The sequence below is a fragment of the Hemicordylus capensis genome, chromosome 1 (assembly GCF_027244095.1).
Source record: "Hemicordylus capensis ecotype Gifberg chromosome 1, rHemCap1.1.pri, whole genome shotgun sequence".
In the NCBI taxonomy this organism is placed as follows: domain Eukaryota; kingdom Metazoa; phylum Chordata; class Lepidosauria; order Squamata; family Cordylidae; genus Hemicordylus; species Hemicordylus capensis.
Window position 1 is genome coordinate 159,854,634 of NC_069657.1, and position 22,819 is coordinate 159,877,452.

The window sequence follows — 22,819 nt, forward strand, 5'->3', positions numbered from 1 at the left end:
GAGGGGGAACTATATACACCTGCCCCGACTAACCAACTCTGGGCATATATAGAAATGCTGCCTGGGGCCTCAGCTTGCCAGAAGCCCTGCAGGACAGGAAGAGGCCATCTGGTTTCTAGAAGGCTCAGGTTGAGCCTTCATTGCTGTCTGTCTGCTGCTACTGCCTGCTTGCTGCCTGTCTTGAGGGGTAGCCTGCTGTTGCTTTGTGCGGTGTTTGTGCAGGACTGGGGGCCTGGGGTGAGTCAGCAGTTCCTGTGTACCACCTGCCCGAACTAGCCAACTCTGGGCCTATATAGGGATGCTGCCTATGGCAGCGGACCTGCCATCATCGGAGTCACCACCAAAGGAGTTGACACCAAAGAGAATCGATCCTTTGGGAAGCCACTTCAGGGGACGAGGGTGAGGGCCAGTCTCACTGGGCCAGGAACTTACACGTGTATGTGTTCTGTCTGTGTGGTAGTGGTGGGTGGATATTTTATATTTTATCTTCTGTTATCTTGGGTAAGATTTGTTTCTAATGTGTCTAAGTCTGTCTGGAGATGAAGAGATAGAGGGCATATCAACTGATTATGAGGCAGCTATTCTGGTGATGGTGGGAAATAGAAGTAGTAATGTTGGCAAGTAAGCCAACACTGGTAAGTTACAGGGAAAGGGAAATCAGACTTCTACTAGCTGTTTCCCCTTCTGGCTTTCCCACTAGCACTTTGACCTTTAGAAGCAGTGCCAACTACCCTCAGAGCCTCACCATGCTCCTCTGTAATGCCAGGTAGGTCCAGAATAAATCAGAAATCATCCATGATCTAATTATAGATGAAGGGGCCAACCTGGTATGTATCACAGAGATTTGAATGGGGGAGGCTGGTGGCCCAGTCTGGTCCCAGCTTCTTCCTCCAGGGTATTTTGTTGAGGAGCAGAGGAGGAGACGTAGGCGGGGAGGCAGAGTAGCTGTGGTATATAAGAACATCTCCTTTAACCCTGTCAAAGTATCTGACCATATCAAATGTGTGTACTTAAGACTGGAGACCAGGGACAGACTGGGACTTCTGTTGGTGTAGCAAACACCAGCAGAGTTCCTTTCTGAGCTGACTGACTTGGTCTCAGACTTGGCGTTGGAGTCACTCAAGCTTGTGGTGCTGGGGGACTTCAATGTTCACTTTGGGAACAATTTGTCCAAGGCGGCTCAGGAGTTCATAGCAGCCATGACAATTATGGGCCTATCTCAAGCGGTCTTGGAAACAATGCAAGTTGCTGGTCACACGCTTGATCTGGTCTTTTACCCTGATCAGGGTGGTGTTCCATGGGTGAGGACTCCTGTGATTTCCCCACTGTCATGGATGGACCATCATCTGGTTAAAGTTGGACTTACGACCACATATCACCTCAGCAGGGGTGAGGGGCCTATTAGGATGGTCTGCCAGGGAAGGTTATTGGATCCAACAGGAATCCAAGAAGTCTTGGAAGTATTTAATATTGACTCTGCCAGTGATCCTGTTGATGCCCTGGTGGGAAACTGGAACAGCAAACTCACCAGGGCGGTAGATAGGAATACAACGAATATGACTAATATGATAGGATATGATAATATGATATGATATATGATATCATATGATATCAATATGATATGGTTATATCATAAATGATTGCTCCTAACTATCCTCTCCGACTCTTGGTATATGGAAGGATACCAAGAGCCAGTGGCTGAAGTGGCAAGGTAGATGACTGGAGTGCAAGTGAAGAAAGACTCAATTCAAATCCGACAGATTACAACATAGAGCACATTTGAAGATGTATGCTCAGGCAATACATGTGGCAAAGAAGCTATTCTCCCGCCTGTATTGCATCCTCAAGCTCACATCCAGCAGAGTTGTGAAAGGGCTAGTATGTGCCCTTTGAATCAGAATTTGGAACCATCAATTACCTGCTGTGATGTTTTAAAGTTCTTTGTGGATAAAATCTCTCATATTTGGGCTGACTTAGAGTCAGACCCCACAATTACTGCAGTGTCTGATACAGATATGTCCAGCAACTCCTCTTATGTGGTTAGGCTAGATCAGTTTCCGTTTGCAACTCCTGATGTGGACAAGCTGCTTGGAACAGTGAGGCCTACCACCAGTTGAGGGCATGCCCTCCCTCCTGCTGTTACTCCCCTGCAACTGGTACTCAGAGGCATCCTGCCTTTGAGGCTGGAGATGGCCTCTAGCCCTCTAACTAGTAGCCGATGATAGACCTCTCCTCCGTGAAGTTATCCAAAACACGCTTAAAGCCATGCAGGTTGTTGGATGTCACCACATCTTGTGGCAGAGAATTCCACAAGCCGATCATGCGTTGTGTGAAAAAGTACTTCCGTTTGTTGGTTCTAGATTTCCTGGCAATCAATTTCATGACCCCTGGTTCTAGTGAGAGGGAGAAGAATTTCTCTCTCTCCACTGTCTCCACACCATGCATGATTTTATAGATCTCTATCATTTCTCCCTGCAGTCGTCTTTTTTCTAAACTAAAAAGCCCCAGGTGTTGTAGCCTTGCCTCATAAGAAAGGTGCTCTAGGTCTCTATCATCTTGGTTGCCCTCTTCTGCACCTTTTCCAGTTCTACAATATCCTTTTTTAGATGTGGTGACCAGAATTGTACGCAGTACTCCAAGTGTGGCCACACCATAGTTTTGTATAAAGGCATTATAATATTAGCAGTTTTATTTTCAATCCCCTTCCTAATGATCCCTAGCATGGAATTGGCCTTTTTCACAGCTGCCACACATTGAGTCAACACTTTCAATGAGCTGTCCACCATGACCCCAAGATCCCTCTCCTGGTCAGTCACTGACAGCTCAGATCCCATCAGAGTATAGTTGAAGTTTTTTGTCGCAATGTGCATCACTTTACACTAGCCAACATTGAACCGCATTTGCCACTTTGTCGCCCTTCACTGGTTCACAATAACTAAGGGTGTTCTTAGATTAGCAGACCCGGGCAAGAAGTTCAGGAAGTCCCAACATACTCTTGACCTCATGCTGGCTTGGATTAGCCTTCACATGAGAGAGCCAGTCCACCAGAGAAAACCGAAGTACCATGTGTTTCTGGTCTCCATTTGACTGCACTCTCATGAGGTAAACCTTCCAGCTACTGGGACTCCTGCTGATGTGGGGCTCCCGGTACCCCTGGTTAACAGCAGAACTCATACTCTATACCTTCCCCATTTCCACTCAACCCTTCCAGACTTCAAAGGAGTCCAGGCTGCTTCAGATGTCTGAACAGGTTCAGGCAAGTAGATTGGGAAAAACCAGGGATGAATCCTATGTTCAAAGCTAATCTGGGCCAGATATTGCGGTGGATGCAAATAAGTCATTGTGGTGAACTCTGGGGCAGGACACCTGTGGGGGAGACCAGAAGGGGCGCTTATATTCTCAATTCATGGCACTCACAGAGACCGAGGGAGATGTTATTGAGAGACTGAGGGAGTATTGATGTTATTGAGAGACCGAGGGAGATGTTATTGAGAGACTCTTCCCTGGGATCTGCATGGAGCTAGCAACAGGGCTGGGCGGTGACAGCCCTCCAATCTGCATGCATGTCTCCATGGCAAGGCACTCTCATTAGAGAGTAGTCTGCTCTGAAACAAGATCTATCTTCATCGCATAAGGGGAATCTCTTTTGCGACTGAATCCTGCCTCAGATGGATGGTTCTGCTCATGAGGCTTGGCTGAGACTGAGCATGCTTTCACCTCTGGGGAAGGGGCTGCCCCCCCTTCCCCTACCAACGAGTACAAAAACCAGAACAGAATTACCAAAAACCAAAATGAGCAAACCCTAAACAATCTTAGCCTTTTCCTAACAGTCCAATCCTGTCCATCCATCCATGAACATTCATGTACACGATAGGGAAGGGGTTCTAGCAGGAGGAAAATAATTTTAAAATCCCTGCTCACTTCAGGAGGATGGGACACTGCATCTCCTGGCATACCTGCTGAAGACTTGGGCTGATTTTGAAGGATACTGGACCTGGGGTTGGGAGGGAAGGAAAGAGGCAGGGTTGGAACCATGCGGCTGGAAACTTCCAGGGATCCGGGGCCCTCTTGGGGTGAGACCAGGAGATAGTTGGGGTAAGCAATATGCTGATGTGCCAATCTTGGCACCAGACAGGTGATGAGCCTTTCCTTCCTGGACAATCACCCAGGTGGATTGAGAGGGTGTTGCTGTTTGTCTAGGGACTGAAAGTTCCTCAAGGACAGAATTGGTAAATGCGCTTTTGAGGAATGCAGGAAGGAATGCAATCAAGTGTGTTTGGTAAACTGAGATAGGCAAAGGGACTTCTGATTATCAGTTTCAGGATGGCTAAAGGGATTTCGATCCAGAGTAGGGTTGCCATATTCTGGCTTTCCAAATCCGGGTGCCTAATTTGCATATGATGTAAATTGGCTGGAAAATAATTTCTGAGCAGAATAGTGACTGCATGTTTTGCCCCATAACTCAGCTTCTACAAGGGCTAGAGCTTAGCCTTTTTTAAAAAATGAAAGCTGAAATCTGGGAGAATCTGGGTGGGCTAATCAAGCTGGGTGAGATGCTTAAAATCTGGATGAAACCCGGAATTTCAGGGGACATAGCAACTCTAATCCAGAGCCATCTTTGGATATCAGCATGACTCTGCAAACACATGAGATCTGTCTCCAAGATTCTCATGTGCATGACTCTTTTGACCCTTTTTCTAGCCAGCATGCATTTTCCCCTGGACTTCAAAATGCAGGTCCTCCATGCCAGCACTGGGTGTAGGCGTGCAGGGTGTGTGTGTATCAAGAATGGCCACTGCCAACAACAACAGAACACAAGACATGCAGCATAACTCTGCATAGCTGACCTGAAAGCATTCCTCTCCTAGTATTGCAGAGTCTACCAGGAGTATTAATTATGTGCAAACACTGCAGGAGGTACAAAAATGTAGCCTGTGGTATTCTCCTTGTGAACAAACCTCTCTCTTCTTTAACATAGATCCTTTGCTGTAAGAAATTTGTCTGAACCTAACCTATGAAAATTACATACTTCAGGCAGGTGAGCTGGATAATACATGTACTCCCCAGATGTCTGGCCATTTATGGTTCTCTGATAGGAAGGTCATTTTCCAACAATGAACTCTTTAATGGACGCTGGTCCTTTTACTCCTATTTTCTCCTCTCATTTCCTACCCACTTGAATTGCTCCCCTCCTTGCCTAACCCATTACAATGTGTCAGCAGAAAAGACAAGGTATGTGCGTGAGGATTTTTTTCTTTCTTCATCTACAACCATACTTCACAGAGGCTCTGCCACCATCTCTTTTTTAAAACTGCAAACACTGACAAAATTATAGGTAAAGAAGTGTGGGGTGAAAAATATATGCACTGTAGGTAGCTCAATCCGTTCCATGATCGTTTTAAATGTCAGTCAAACCCAGGAAATAACAGGCAACTGTCCTGATTTCTATTTATGACCGCAGGTGGCAGAGCATATAAAGAAAGCCTTTCCGATTATTAAATTAAAGGCTGAAAGACATGCATCTTCATAGCAGAATTCAAGCCTTTATATCCATATAGATGGAGATGATTAAACACAGCATGATTCTCCCAGCTAAGAAGATCTAACTAGCAGTCATCAGCATTAATGCTGAATGCACCATCAACCCTTCTGTGCCCACCTTCCTGTAAGAGGAGAAGGGATAAAGTAGAAAAAGATACAGCAGAGGAAGGATGCAGGTCTTTTTCATTCACCATATTAAATCTCATTAGCAAGGTCGCAGGTATCCCCGAGGGCAGTGCATGGCTTTTATCTTAAAGAATGAGCCTCAGAACCATATGAAGTAATGCGTTCTTCCATGCCTGCTCTATATTAGATGAAGTTTCTACATATGGAGTCAATGAACTCTAGAATTTGCTTACATCTGACCTTTCTCCGAGAACTGACTTTTTTCTCTCTTCAGAGCAGTCCCTTTAATTTAGTCTAAAAGCCCTCAGAAACCCAGCCGTGTTTACATTTGCAAATGTATCTCTATATAAACAGTATGAAAAATTAAAACTGAAAAGACCCTAGCTTTGTATCTCTGGAAGTGAGGCAGGAAACCTACACATGAACAACTTAGAACTGACCATCAAGGCCTCCTTTGTGCTTTGACTTTCCCTCATTCTGAAAGAAAAGAACCACATTTTCCCCTGGGTAAGTGAAAAAAGAAAGGTGTGAATGTGATAGTTGCAGGTAAGAAATCTGAACAAATTTACTCAGAATTGTCTTAATGTTGAACCCATGGGGAAGAACAATTAAGGAGGGCATTAACATGTTATTTATATATTATATTTCTGTCCTGGAACTCAAAGTGGATTATATGAGATTTCCAGGTGAAGCCCCCTCCAGACACTGACCAGATCAGGACCTGCTTATCTTTATTTAGAAAGCATTCCTCTTCTCCCATCTACTGCCTCATCCATACCCTGACCTTTGAGATATTAATAGAGTGATAGAGAATGGAGATTTTGAATGTATACACACCTCTTCAGGTGCCAGGTGGTGCAAATGCAATAACACATTTTCTAGATAAACAGCAAACACATGGTCAAAATGCTCCACAACAAACAGGAAATTTCACATGGAGATGCCACAAATGTGTGTGTTTGCCACACTTCAGGCCATTTTACTTTAACAGTAATCGCTGTGGGCCAATTTACATGACCAAACTGTATGCTTCAGCAAGCGATGCTGCAAAATGGCCAATGCCACAGGAAAGCAAAGTCGGACACAGGCCCAAGTGCTCAGCCCCATCCACATGAAGACCCACCTAGCTGATAATTATGTGGCTGGGGCACATCAGCTTATGCCACTGCGGCCTACCACTGGGTAATCCCCATTGGCAAACTGGAGCATCCCCCAACAAAGGGGGATGCTTCTATTTACCAATGGAGAGGGGGAAAGGAGGAGCTGCTGTACATGTCTTACCCTTCCTATCACAGCCAATGGTCCATCTCACAAGGTTCTGTGTCATCTCCACCAAAGGCCTCAGCTCTGCTTCCACTTCATTACCACCCCCAGGGAGTGCAATCAAAGAGAAGTCACTGCTGTGGTCTTTTAGTGAAACTCGTTCCCGCCCCAGTCTCATAGGATAGAAACAACTGAATGCCCTCTATAGCAGCTCTTCTTTGATCCAAAGGGGCAGGGTCAAAGAGAAGAACTGGAGTTGTTGCTGCTGCTTTCACAGCCCGCCTAGTAAGCCTTGGGGAGGTGCCCAGGTGCCCTTAGGGAGGCAGGTGTCAATGGCCCAGCACAACTGGGTGCCAACTCTAAATGTGTTATCAGCTTTACTACAGTATGAAAAATAAAGTGGCTGAGTGAATGAACAATCAGCTTAGCTACTTACTCAGCTATAATGCCCATTCAAATTCTACATTTCAGTGAGGATCACATTTTCTTCACATGAATTGGCTCTTGTCTTTCAAAAGGTATTACTTCCTTATAAGGGGAACAGCCATTGATTTATTGTTCTGGGTTTGAAAGAACAAAAATGATGAAGCCGTTGACTGTGCTGCTTTCAGCTTCTGAGGACGAAGTGGCCTGGACAAAGAAGAGTCCAGTCAGATATACCAAGAGCCACAGACGAAAAGTGAGAATCAGTTTGTTCTTCCAAAAGCTCTAGTAACCCAACAGATGAGAGAGAGTCTTTGAAGAATCTTGTACTCACACCAGGAGTAGGTTCCAAGTATTTCCAGCCTCAAGTGTGAGGATTTAATTTTCTCTAGAGTTGCCCCGGGACTCTGCAACACGCTTCCTAATGAAATTAGAGTTTCCCCTTCTATGAATATTTTTAAGGAGGACCTGAAAACATACCCAGGCTTTTAGTTCATAGTTTTAAAGCTTTGGGTTTTAAATTTTTTATTTGTATTTTTAAATTGTGTCAGTGTTTTAATGGTTTTAGACTGTGAACTGCCCAGGGACCTTTTTGTATGGGGCAATATAGAAATGTAAGAAATAAAATAAAATATAAAATAAAATTTAAGCTGGAACTATATGCAATTTAGCTTCAACCTTTGTTATAAGGAAAAAGAACCACTAAACCACATGCAGAGTTCATTTCTTGCAACACTGAGGAAGAGGTTGAGCAGCTGGCTGATCCCGCCAACATCCTTTCAGTGTTTTCCGGATTGCCCATATCCAACTCCCTACAAATCACCACTCCAAAATATATTCTAGGCTGGGATCCATTTCTCCCTCCAATTCAAATAAAATCCATCACCAACAAGCAATGCACAGGTCCTCACACAATGAAGCAATTCTCTCGAGCGAGCAAAACCAGGCTAAGGGAGCCCAGCCCGGTTTTGCTCACTCGTGAGAACCACTGGGCTCGCGGATGAGCCTGGTGGCTCCACAGCGGTGAGCCCGACTAAATACTCTCCCCCTTAAATGAAGTTAATGGAGCGTGTACTCCGTTAACCTCATTTTCACGATCATCAGCTGCAGCTACTCACAGCCACGGTGGGAACGCTCAGGGAGGGGGGAGGGGAGGGGGATCTCAGGAATGCATCATGCACTCGTGAGGTGCATTACTGGGTCTCCAGGGGTGGGGGTGGGGTGCTGCATGGTGGCACTTCCCTTTGTTCGACCCCTAGAGTGCCCAAGCAAACCACAGTTGGGTGTGGGAGTTTCGGAGCAAAGCTGCCACTCATCTGGATGGGCGATCCGCCCACCCAAGAAGAGGTGAGTGCTCGTCTGTGGGGAGAGTGGGTTAAGCCTACTCTCCCCACGGAACCCCTTTTGGCTCTACACACTGATCATGTGTAGAGCCTTAATGACTGTTTGCATACAGTGCCTGTTTACAGTCGTCATACCCACCACCTTCCTATCAGGACTCGACCAGAGCAGGATAAGACCTTCTTCTCAAAGGAGGACCCTACTGTTGGCCTAGCATCTGTGTAGATCAATTGGATTCTGCAGACACTGAGGAGCTCCCCCTGAAGACCACCACTCAGAAGCTGCCCCACTTGTTGAGATTCGGGAAATGCAATACAACCTGACCCCACTGTTAAGCTCCAGCTCTTTCAAGCCATGGAAAGTCCAAGTGCAGGTCCAGACCAGGAGGCACAGTGCAGCATGAGGACTCATATCCCTCAGCCTTAATAGGGAGAAGGCGATCACAACCAACACATGTTCTGAATCTGGGTCCTGCTGATGTTTCAGGAACTGGAAGGGCAGCAGGGGCAGCTCAAAAGTTGCTCAATTGTTACCTGGGGGTTGTTGATGCAAAATCTCACAGCAATCTCCTCTACACTTAGCCTTTAGCTGCTTATTAACAAATGGGCTTAAAGCTGGAAGTGGACCAGAGGTAATCCTTTTAAGCCCCCCAAATAGCTGCAAACAACTCTATTCAGCATGGAGCATAGAATGCAGCAAGGGGCATTAGCACAAAGATCTTCTCCAAAGACACCATTTAGGCCCAAAACAGTTATTTGAACAAAGAGCTGCTCTGGGGAAAAATAACCACTCTGGAGGATGATTTTCAGTGAAAAAATGGCTAAGGGGAAGATACAACACACATACACGGCACTACACAACACCCCCCCACACACTGAGCTGTACCCCCACCCCATGGCTATTTAGGGGATTGAAATAACCACTTCCAGTCCACACGCTGCTTTATGAGCATTTGTTAATCATTGGCTAAAGTCAAAATGTAGTTTGGCCCTTAGTTTCAAGTGACTCTTCAGCTGGACAGCTCCCCTGCTCTTATGAAGCTTTGCTCCCTGACTCAGGACAGCTCCCCAGTCACATCAATGCAGAGAACCTGAGTCACAAAGCTATGGTAGTGGGAATGAGACAACAAGAATCTTCAGCCACTCAGCCACCAAGCCAATGTTTGGGGGCCTGGGTGGTAGCAAAAGTGCCAAGAGGTCTCACGTACAAAAACTCTGAGAGAGATAGAACACCTAATAAACGAACAACAACTGTATTTGTTAGCCACCACATAACAAATTGTTCTCTGGGCAGCTCACAACACATCATCTCAATCTCATATTGCAATAAACTGCATGGAGCTCCTGTGAGAGTACAGAAACTTACACACACACACACACACACCCGACATCACAGCAACAACTGAGAGTAACAGTTGTAATGCTTAACATCCCCATATAAGGATCATGTTATGCAACAACAGAGGCTCCCTATGAGAGCCACAGAGTGCAGATTTCAGTGTGGCAAGCAGTGTTCCCTCTAACAGGGATTCTCAGATGTTGTTGACTATGACTCCCAGAATCCCCAGCTTCAATGGCTTTTGCTTAAGGATTCTGGGAGTTGTAGTCAACAACATCTGGGAATCCCTGTGAACACTGTTGGTGAGAAGAAAGATACACAACACCTTCTAGTTTAAAATGTGTGGGGTTTGAAAGGGAAGGAGAGAGAAAAGAGCTAATTCATCCTATCTTGGGGTTCTGGGCCATGTGCAGGGGTGTAACAAGGCTGGAGTGGGCCCAGAGACAAAATTTTAAAATGGGCACCTCGCTGATATACACACACACACTTCACATGTGACTTGCCTCTGGGGGCCCCCTCGAAGTGTGGGGGGCCCCAGGCAGCCTCCTCCCCTTGCCTAATAGTAGTTACGCCCCTTGCCTAATAGTAGTTACGCAACCATGAAAATCAGCCTCAAATGGCCTCAGATAGCCGGCATTCCCTTCAGTTCTGCATAACAGATGCCAGGATGATGGTGATGTTTTCTTATCGACACTCTGGCCCTCAGTGTATATGGTCCTGTATATGGCTGCAGAAGCCATAAAACAGGGCCCTGATCTGAGGAACTGCAACTTAAATATGAACAATGGAAGTGACAACAAAAGAAGGGGAGAGTCAATGCAGCAAGGTATGAGTGTGAGCATGTACACTCAGGGAGCATTTCCCTGTTATACAACTTGTTTCAGCTGGGAAGGAGGATGAATGGGTTAAGCCACAGAAAAGATGAAGAGGGATTTGAGGGGAAAGAAACGTAGAAGATCATGGCCATGTTGACTGGAATACAACAGTCTCTTTTAACTTCATTTCCACAGTGAAAAGCCAGGCAAGACCATTAAAGCCCATATGAGTAGCATAGGTTTATAGCATGGTGGTCTTAAAGTTTATTCAGAAGTAGGTAATAGGGCATACTCTCTAGAAAGCTTGTTAAGGATGGCTGCCTTGCACACTTGCATTTTGGTAAAAGCAAAGCTAGCCCTCAATAAGCGTTCGTATGACAGAGCAGCGTTGAAGGCATGTAATTTATGATCAATTGTCAATAGACACTGCTGGAGATGGGAGCACAGTGCTGAAAGGCAAAATGAAAATACAAAGAACACCTGGAAAGGCACACCAGAAGAAGTCAAAAGAAAGCTCCCCCCAGGGATACAAATCCAGAAAAACACTGGCACCTCCAGCAACCCCTTTAATTAGCCTTCAGGCTGAAGATTTATGTCACGGAACATTGTCATAAAATAAAGCTGATTCAACAATAAACACTTGGGTAATAAAGCAAAACATATTATACTGCTGGGAGCCTGCCAGGCCTAGTGGGCATAAATAAATCCTTGCCTTGCAAACAGCGCAACAACTATTGGAGACTTAGGAGTCACAGGACCTTTTCATCTCTTGGTATGTGTGTGAGACTGGAAGAGAATTTAGGCTTCATAAACAGAGGTCTATTTTTTATTCCTTGAGACTGATATTCTCATTTTATTCATGGAAGGGTGAAAGCAATTTTCTTCCCCAATGTTCTAGTCACCTTTAGATCTAAGCCACATACCAATTAGTCCACTGGCTTCCCTAGACTAAGAATGCTAGTAATCTCAGGCCACACTGATTCCAATATATTTTCTATTCCCTCCCACAGACATCCTATACCCTCACTTTTTAGCCTATTTGCAACATTTCCTTGGAAATTTTTTTAGCAGTGTGTGCTTTGCTCATAATCACACTGCATTATGGATTTTTAAGGTTCTGTGGGCTGCACAGTCATTCATCTCTCCACAATGCATAAATCAATAAATCCAATATACATACTTCCAATACGTGTCTGAGCTCCGTTTTATTATTTCAGCATAACATGATCCTTATATGGGGCTGTTAGGAGTTACAATAAGCAGTCTATGTGTGTAGTAGCTAAATAAATCAGGGGCGCGATATCACTGGCTCAAAAATGGTCTTCTGAAAAGCACAGCTAATGTCTCAGTTCAGAACATACTCTTGGAAAAGTATGTGATTTGTTATACTGAGATGCCCAGAAAGGGGTTATTCTTCATCCTTGGCGAGGGTGGCTAGGTGAACTTGGAAAAGCAAACACATCACCCAGCCATGATGAAAATGATGCACTGGGGACTTTGCAAACAGTTCTGAACAGAAACAACTCTAAGATACTTTCATACACATCTTATTTCTTCTCTCTCTAAGGCAGAGGTATGCGAAGAATTCACATTTGCCCTGAGCCATTTTTGGAAGGGTGGTATAGAAATCAAACAAACAAACAAACAAACAAACAATCAAACAAACAAATGATTTAAGAGCTACACAGAGCCAGTTCAGATGATCACCTGGCTCACTGCGTGATAAGGGCAGGGATGTGCCATGCTGTCACTGAAGGATGTCCCGATGCGCTGTTGGGACATCTTTAATAGTGTGAGAGGGGTGATAATATGAATCTCCCCTCTATATGTGCTACAAAACCCAGCTGAAACCCTGCTCTCTGTGCATCTCTGCCCTTACCATGTGATCATCTGGTGATCATCTGTGTGGGTGATCATCAAGGCTGGGTGATCATCTGAACTGGCTCATACACAGGCTTCTGTGATTCTAATCACCATGCTTGCTGTGGCAACCATGGTGACACCATCTGGCAAGCATGATTATTCCCAAGCTTCCTCCCAACTCTTGAGCAGGAACAGGAGGTATGCCAGCGTGGAAGCGTTGGACGTTTGGACGTTGTTTGGCTGTAGTGCCTGAAGCTTCTCAGTTGACTAGCTTTCTCCTCACCTCCTGTTCCTGTCTTTTGAGCAAGAAAGGGAAGTGTATGGGCCAGGGGAGGCTGCTTGGCCACTAGGAATATGCACGAACCAAGCGTACTGGTTCGGCACCTAACTGGTTCGGACGAGGTCCAAACTGGTTCGGCACTGTGGGGAGGGGAGCGGCAAGTGGGATCTTTAAAAAAGAGGAGAGCAGGTCCTTAACTGCACTGCCCCCAAGAACCCGCATGTGGCACTGGCACGCACATGGTGCTCGCACATGCACAGAACAAAGCCAAAAGGATCACCACAGCAGCAACCATAAAGAAACTGCATCTCTAAGACCCATCCACAAATACATGAAACCGTGATCTAAACAACTGTGGATAACGAGGGTCTCCTGTATGTCTCTGGTCTTTTCCTATTTCTCCTAGCATGATACAACCCATCAAAAAGCACTGCATGTGCAGAGCATGTTCATCTGAACCTGATTGTGGTTGGGGATAACTATTTTCACAGTGTACTGCTGGACAGAGGCTCTCCTAAGCAAGGAATTAACCTACGTAGGCACTATGAGACACAACAAACCAGACATATCCCCAGAGATGCAACCACATTCACAAAGGGAACAATTTCATCTGTGTTTGGCTTGGATGAACAGAAGACATAAGTTTTGTACATATACATAAAGTATGTGCCTAAGGACAGCTGACAAGAAACCAAACAAATGATGTAACAACTGTGGGAAACAGCTCTATAGAATGCACTTGAGCAGTTCCCAGATCTGTGATGATTGCTTTTGAGTAAGTCATAGTGTGTCCTTTCAGCTGAAATGCTGAGAACTGAGATACTGAAGCATGAATTCTCATTAGTGTACAATTTGAAATGTTCATTTTTCTTAGCGAAAAACTCACATTCTGAAGTTAGTTATGCAGTCAAACATGGTGCCATGCTTGGGATGAGCAGATTATCACTGCACTCCTCTGAAGTGATATATTAAATTATTGTAGGTTCTGTGATCTGGAAAAGTTGGGAACATCTAATGTAATCAATGGGACGACTTGGGAGTGGGAAGTCCTACTCATGAGTTAAAAAATCAAGACTCAGAATGAGGGTTAAGCAGTATGCCGATGGCTTTTTCCAAGTTCTATTTTTATTTACTTTCTAGGATCTTTTACAGTAACTGAATTTTGTTCTACTGTTACTAGAAGTTTGAGCATCCTGCACTCAATACTGTGTCCTATCCTAATTTGTGCTCTACTTCAAGGTTTTTAAATCATAAAATTTACACCTTACAGAATTATTATTATTATACATTTAATACAATGTTCCTTGCACAGTATTCACAGTGTTAAGCTTTATTGTGCCCATTTTATTGTTATTTTATTGCTTCTAAATCTCTGTTATCTGCTCCAAGTGCCTGTTGGCTGAGAAATAGGATACGAAATCTCCCAAATAAATAAATAAATTCAATAAAATAATGATAGTCTGGAAAACATTTTATAGCAGCACAATCCCAGCCACTCTCCTTTTACTCCACCTCCACCACCACCTCCACCAGATTTTTTTAACCCTCTCCCCTCCCCTTTTTAGTTGTTTAATCAAAGAGAAGCATAGACAGACATGCATATTATCTACACAAAAGAAGCTTATTTCTTTCCCTGGTTTGGAATGTATAAACCTATGAAGAGTTGCTTAACTGGTGTATCTACCCCATACTATCTTCTCTGACTTGCAGTGATTCCCCAAGACACCTTCCAGATCCAAGACTAGATCTGGATGCTTTAAATCTGAGATGCCAGAGATGAGCCTGAAACGTTATATATACAAAATACATGTTCTGTCCTGAGCTATGAACACTCAAAAGAACACTAAAAGCCTACTCAGGAACGGGCCTTCTCTGTTGCTGCCCCTAGACTTTGGAATGCTCTCCCTCTTGAAATAAGTCTCCCCATCTCTGACAACTTTTTAAAAGGCACTGAAGACACATTTATTCATCCAGGCTTTTAATTAGATCTATGATTTTAAATTTTTAATGTTGGTTTAAATGATTTTAATGTTAATGATTTTAATGTTTCAATGATTGTAATTGTTTAATTGATTTAGTTTTGATTTTAATTGTTAATTGATTTTAAATGTTTTTATTTTGATGTAAACCACCCCAAGCCATTTTTGGAAGGGCGATATATCAATCAATCAATCAAATAAGATACTAGCTCAAAAGCCCGTGGGACTAGGACACTTACTAAAGATAACACCATAGGCATTATTTTTAGCAGCAGATGGTCACTTATTCTACATTCCCACACAAACACTTTTGATTTTAAAAATGAATTTTGCACATTGCAATTTAGTTGTCAAAATCTAAGGTGGTGTGCATTTGATTCTGCTCAAATTCAATGTCATTTAAAAATAAAATTTAAAAAACCCTAAGCCTTCAGTAGTACTGAAAATAAGAGTTTGGTTATAATGACATGAGCAAAGATACCTTCATTCATTCATTCATTAAACATAGGAAACATAGGAAACTGCCATATACTGAGTCAGACCATTGGTCTATCTAGCTCAGTATTGTCTTCACAGACTGGCAGCGGCTTCTCCAAGGTTGCAGGCAGGAATCTCTCTCAGCCCTATCTTGGAGAAGCCAGGGAGCAAACTTGAAACCTTCTGTTCTTCCCAGAGCGGCTTTATCCCCTGAGGGGAATATCTTGCAGTACTCACACATCAAGTCTCCCATTCATATGCAACCAGGGCAGAACCTGCTTAGCTATGCAGACAAGTCATGCTTGCCAACACAAGACCAGCTCTCCTCTGTTCATTCATTACATTCTTATACCACCCCAACCAAAGGTTCTGGGCAGTACACAACAACAAAACAAAAACCAAACAATCATTTAAAATAATTAACTTAAAACAGTACAAAAATTTCAAAACAGTTTAAAACCACTAAAGGAGGATAGGGCGGTATAGAAATATAATAAATAAAATAAAATAAAATAAAATAAAATAAAAAACAGAAACATTTAAAAGCAATTTTAAAACCCTTTAAGGGCCAGACCAAACAAATAGCATTTAAAGGCGCTCTTGAAGACCAACAATGATTCTAAACCACGAATTTCTGCCGGGTGTGCATTCCCCAGCCCAGGAGCAGCTACAGAGAAGGCCCGGTTCCGAGCCACCAACAGATGTGCCAGTAGTAACTGGAGATGGACCTCCTCATATGACCTTAACATGTGGTAGAAATCATACAGAAGAAGGTGCTCTCTAAGCCGTTCATGGCTTTAAAAGTGATAACCAACGCTTTGTATTTTGTCCAGAAACATATGGGCAGCCAGTGCAACTTTTAAGTACAGGCATAGTATGGTCTCTCCAGGTTACCTCACAAACCAATCTGGCTGCTACATTTTGAACTGAAGTTTCTGAATTATGTACGAAGGCAGACCCATGTAGAGTGCATTGTAATAGCGGGAGCGTATCTAGCGTAGGGCAGGCAGCGCACATGCCCCGGGCGCCACTTGAAGGAGGCACTATTTTTTAAAATGAATTTTTTTTTAATGGCTGCCAAAAACAAAATGGCCAACATGCATGCTCAAATGGCCACTGCAATGACCTAGGCCATACCAGGCCTCACAGAGGCCATTTGAGCATGCACGGTGGCCATTTTGTTTTCGGTGGCCATTAAAAAATATATATTTTAAACAATGGCCACCGCACATGCTCAACTGGTCCCTGCGAGGCCCTAGGCTTTACCAGGCCTTGCAGAGGCCATTTGAGCATGCATGGCGGCCTCCAAAATGGCCACCATGCTGATCTTTTTTGGCCCGAACAGGCCGAAAATCAGCCTGGGACAGGCTGCGGTGGTGAATTAAGAGGCCGGCGGGGGGAGGGGGAACCTTTGCAGACCCCCCCAGCCTTTAGGAAGCCCCCCGAAAGGGGCTACAGGTAATTTTTTTTAAAACAGTTAATATAATATAAGTCACTGTATACATATTCAGTTTGGCACTATGTACAGAGAATCAGGGCTTGTGAATACTGAGATGAACCTTATGAGCTAGGATTGTATTCATTTGCTCTTATTTTGCTCCTTGTGATAAGTTAGTTAAATGTGATGTCTTAATAATATGGCTATTAATGGTGAGTTTGTCTTTGAATCAGTGTGAAAACCTTAGTATTAAGGCCCACTGGGAGTTTCTTGCTCTCTTTCTCTCATTTTAACTGTCTTTCTGAAATACTAGAATATATTCCAAGCAGTGACACAGTTTACTCTGCATATCCTTTAATTATTTTCAGAGTATCTGGGAAAAGTCAAATTCTCCATTTACTTTTAAAACTTATGTAATAGTGATGCTACAATGCATAGTAGAGAATTAGACAGGCACTTCTCTTTAGTTTTCCAAGTACACTTCCACATAATATCTGGGTATTTCATGAGCCTCAGCATACTGAAAATTGTAGTTTTACAGCATTTTTTGGTCTGGCTACATCCACTGCTAAATAGTTTTTGAAATATTAAAAGATTAACAAGCTTGACTTGTATTTTTGAGCTGATATTATGGTAAAATTATCTGAAAGATGGGTGTCAGATGCTTGGACAGGGGGTGCAAATTCAATGCTTGCCCTAGGCGCTATTTTTCCTAGATACGCCTCTGTGTAATAGACAAGCCTGGAGGTTACCAGCTGATGCACCACTGTTTTGAGATTGTTTTTGTCCAGGAATAGACACAGCTGTCAATTCAGCCAAAGCTGATAGAAGGCCCTCCTAGCCATAGCCTCCACCTGAGATACCAAGTTGAGGCCTGGATCCAAGAGCACTCCCAAGCATACCTCTTCCTTCTGAGGGAATGTAACCCCATCCAGCACAGGAAGATCTAACTAATCCCACAAATTCAAATCTCCCACAATGAGCAGCTCTGTCTTGCTTGGATTCAAATTCAATTTGTTATCTCTCATCCAGCCCATTACTGCCTGTGGGTAGACATTTAGGGAATGAATGTCATTTCATGATGATGATGATGATGATGATGATGAGAGCTAGTTTTGCGGTAGCAAGCATGAATTGTCCCCTTTGCTAAGCAGGGTCCACACTAGTTTGCATTTGAATGGAAGACTACATGTGAGCACTGTAAAATATTCCCCTTTGTGGATGGGGTCGCTCTGGGAAGAGCATTTGCATACTCTCTGCTCACCGAATAGTTGACTCTCTGGCATTTCCAAGATAGGTCAGGGAGAAACTCCTGCCTGCAGCCTTGGAGAAGCCCCTGCCAGTCTGTGTAGACAATACTGAGCTACATGGACCAATGGTCTGACTCTGTATAAGGCAGCTTCCTATGTTCCTCTGACAACAAGGAGAAAAACATTTGGGTGTCATCAGCATACTGATAACACCGGAATGGAGGGAGACCAGCGGCAGCCCAGGTCCAGCCCGCAGTCACGGCCCTAGTACCGCCCCCTGTGTCAGACGTGTCTGACATCAGACACAGGGGGCATGGCTGAGCCACACCCCCTGCATCAGATGTCAGACGCAGGGGGTGTAGCAAATGGGGCCACATGGCTCCATTTGCAAGCAAAGTCTGGCCAGCACTGTGTTTGGGGCACAACGCATGGCCCCTGAGGGGTGGCAGCCTGGGTTCTTCAAACACTCTGCACCAAATCCCCTGATGACCTCACCTAGCGGTTTCACGTAGATATTAAAAAGCACTGATGACAGAATGGAGCCCTCAGGGACTCCATATATAGCTCCCATTTCGAAGCGCAACAGTTGCCAAGTTCCACCATCTGGAATCTACCCAAGAGATGGGAGCAGAACCACTGCAAATTCAGAGAGAGAGAGAGAGAGAGAGAGATTCAGAGCTTGAACACCAACCTTTGATGCCGATGTCAACCCAGACTTCAACTGCATGAGAGTGCCCCTGAGCCAAATTCCATGTACAAGTCCTAGCCACTCCTGCTCTCCCTCCTGCCCTCTCTTTCTGAGTTACTCATCACCCACTTCCTCATGCCTGCCCTTCCTCAACATTAGCATTCTTTCTTTGCCATTTCTGGATGCCTCTCTGTTTGGCCGCCTGTGGGTTTTCCCCTCAGTTGGAGGTCGCCCTTAAACTATCACAGCTCTTTGAAATGATCTCTTTCACCCGTCTGTGAAAAACACTGAATCACTTCCCCTCTTTAATTCTCACCCTAAAATCTTCCTTTTCTCTCTCATCTGCGAGCAACTCTATGTGTGTGAAAAATTTTGTGAATGAAGTGCACTTTCCCCAGATGCTGGGCCTTTATGCCAAAGGCCTTTTGGCTCAATGTACAGAATTATTTTTATCAGTTCGCATCATGGTAGATATTAAGTGCCTAAAAGCTTCAAACGCAACTAGGCAGGAAAGAAATACAATGATTATTAAAATGATAAAGTTGGTTTTTATTCTGAAAAATCTTTAATTTTCTTTTTCAGAATCTTGCCAAAGTATAATTAGTTTCCCAAAATGACATATATTTATGGCTTTATTAGTGGTTAGTTCCAAACAAATGTAAAATAAGCCCTAAGGAAGAAGAAAATATCACTATAATTTTCTCCTGTTTTATTTTCACATTAGAAACATCTCGTGAGGTTTTGTTAATAGGAATGAAATCCATAATGACAAGCTGTTGAGTTTTTTTTCAGACAGTCTGCAATAATATCAAGTGCTGCTGACTGTCAGTTTATTTTATTTTAATTTTTTAGGTGAAATTTCTGCTCCCTTTATAGTTTGTAGACTGGCAGAAGAACATGTTTAACTGGAAAGGGTGTCACCTCATGTAGACCTTTAGAGAGGACAATGTTCTCATCCCATAATGCACAGGCATCTCTTTTTTCCAATTGTGTGCTAAGACAGACTTCTCATAGCACTCTCTTGCCAAAAGGTGTCCCAAAAATTATTACTTACATACCATGTTGGGTGTGATGAAGGTAATCCTGAAAGGCAGCACATAAATAACACATTGCAGTGTAATCTGGAGGTTACTAGTGCATGGAGAAGAGTAATCAGGCTATCTCTGTCCGCAGAATAGCCTCTGGGGAGGCTACTGTCACTGGCTCCTTATTATATACCCGTCTTTTTGTGTATATAATGTTTTCTGCTTCCCGTGAGGTGGGGTGCAGCGAACTAACTGGGTGTGGAAAATCCAGAACTGTTTTTAACACAGGCTTGCGGGAGCTCACCAGCACATTAGAGCAGGGTTTCTTAACCTTGGGCCCCCAGATGTTGTTGAACTATAACTCCCATCATCCTCAGCCACAAAGGCCATGTCTGGGAATAATGGGAGTTGTAGTCCAACAACATCTGGGGGCCCAAGGTTAAAAAACCCTGCACTAGAGTGTAAACTAGGGGCATATATCCCTGAGTAATGGGACAGAGCCATGAGAAAGAGAAAGTGCCCCATGCTTGGAGTCCCCTGGCAAAGCTCTTGGTTAGAGCACTTTGCCCTGAGCAAAGCAAGATGACAGGCACCTGGCCATCCCAACTGCTGTGGATCAGGCTGGCCACAGACAAGATGCGGACTCACAGCTGGGCTAGCAAGAAAGAGAAACCGGCCTCTTCCAATTCTGCCCCAGTTGCCTGCGCACCTCTGCAGCTCCAGCATCCCTCTACCTGGGCTGGCAGCTTGGCTCCATTCAGAAAGCTCTGGCATGTTGTAAAAAGGAGGAAGGCAAATTACCATATTATTATTGGTATACCCTGTATAGAATACAAAAGTGCAGGTTATCCACAATATTTTAAGCGTAAGTGCTTGCTTTCCACAGGGCATACCTGGGTGCGGTTATACCCCTATGCAGGGGATATGAGTGAAAATACAGCAAGTAGCCCCTCATTTGGCTGGGAAGTGTATGTGTTTTTTATTTTCTTCAGGGCAGTCCTATGCTTATTTGTTTATGTGTTTATTTTTTGAAATTATACCTCACCTCATCTCTTTTCATACATGAACTCAAGGCAGCTTTTTATCACCATAAAAAAATCAAAAACCACAATAAAAATACATAAAACAATGGGGCAGCAATAAAATCATTCCACTAAGCGCAGCCATAAAAACCAACGGTTATTTAAAATACAACAAAGCAGCAGGGACCAATTATAAAACTTCAGGGAGGGCCTGCTAAACAAGAATGTTTCCTGTTTCCATTAAAAACTTAACAGGAAGGGGAGTTGCCGAGATCAGTAGGCAACAAGTTCCAAAGAGCTGGGACCAACACAGAGAAAGCTCGCGTGCAGTCAGGCTTCAGAAAGTGGTTTGATGCACAAAATAACTTGTGCCTTTTAGAGAGTTCTAAAAGATGTTATGGGCCAACTAGAACTACATGGGACTAGGTGGGCCTTCAGGTACCTAGGCCCTAAGTCATTTGGGGCTTTAAAATTAACAACCAGCATCTTGGAAAAACAATGGTTACCAGTGCAGCTTGTACTTAATGGGGTGATATGATCCAAGCACCTGGCATCTTTCAGGACCCTTGCAGCCACATTCTATATCTACTGTAATTTCAGAACGGTCTTAAAAGTCAGCCCCATGTATTGCTGTCGTATAAGCCCGCAATGTCCCCAGTTGCTATTGGTAACTAACAAGGAACCGACCAGGACAAGTAGTACAGGGACTTGGGGGCAGGGGGAAAGTTTCCCTACTGCTGTGACTTCTGAGGAAGTTGCTGATAGCTTGCTGCTGGCAATCACCATTCTATCTATTTATTTATTCATTATTTATTTTATTTATTCAATTTTTATACCGCCCTTCCGAAATGGCTCAGGGTGGTTTACAATTAAAAGCAGAAACCATTAAAACCAATAACAATTAAAACAGAAATATAAATATGAACACCAATTAAAAACATCTTAAAAAAACAATTAAACTATCAGAACAATTAAAACCCTGAAAACCAGGTTAGCATTAAAACAATTAGAACTAATTAAAACCCTGAGAAGCCAGGCCAAACAGATGGGTTTTAAGGGATCTCTTGAAGGTCAGTAAGGAATTAAGATAGCGAATTTCTGCTGGGAGTGCATTCCACAGCACTGGAGCAGCTACAGAGAAGGCCCACCTCTGAGTCGCCACCAAACGAACTGGTGGGGTAACTGGAGACGGACCTCCTCAGATGACCTTAATGTGCGGTGGGGGTCATGTAAAAGAAGGCGCTCTCTAAGATATCTATGCACTTTAAAATGAAGCAGGAAATAACCTAGTGTCATTTCCTGTCTCATTCTAAACTAAACTAAGCAGTGCTCAGCAGCGGCCAAGTAATCTGAAGCCTTTTCAGAAGCTGTGTTGTCAATGAAAAAAATAGATGCCACGTCCCCGCCCCACCACTACCATCACCACACACACCACAGGCCATCTGGGAGAGTGAGTTTGTGAGGCTTAGCAACAAGTTTGCTTTGTTCAAGAAGAGACAAACGGCATCAATCACTGTGGCCAGGTCTGCATGCCCTGGGAATGGACACAAATAGCACACCAACTGAATCTGGGCAAAAGTACCCCTGGGTCACAGTACAGGAACAAGGAGGTTTACTCTGAAGTTCTCCAACAGCACTTATTTACTAATATGCCCACATAGGAAAGCAGTTATTCATCTATCTATGATTAATGCAGGTCTGTACAACATACAGTTCGCAGACCATATCCGGCCCGCAGGCACATTTTTGCTGGCCTACAGTGGAGCCAGACAGCCATGGTGAGTGAGTGGGCGGGAGGGGGGCAGCAGGATCAGTTGTGAGGTAGTGTGCAGTTGTAGGGACAGGAAGGTTGTGCCGCCATCTCCCCAACACCACTAACTCTTGCTCCCAATTCTCTCTGCTGTTGTCAGGGATGGGAGCTGGCGCTGGTGAGTAGTGGGGGAGGCAGCA

The 22,819-nt window shown here is 44.1% G+C and overlaps 1 protein-coding gene across 11 annotated transcripts in view; it reads right to left on the minus strand.

Moving 5' to 3' along the window:
• SEMA5B (semaphorin 5B) overlaps window positions 1–22,819 on the minus strand; it is a 576,167-nt gene that overhangs the window by 215,997 nt on the left and 337,351 nt on the right. The window contains exon 1 of one of the 11 annotated variants that reach the window (XM_053256945.1): window positions 18,630–18,720. The exons of the other annotated variants lie outside the window; for them this stretch is intronic. Coding sequence (XP_053112920.1) covers window positions 18,630–18,705 — 76 coding nt within the window. The 5' untranslated portion in view covers window positions 18,706–18,720. Of the gene's footprint in view, window positions 1–18,629; window positions 18,721–22,819 lie in introns of those variants that run through there. 11 annotated transcript variants of the gene reach the window in all.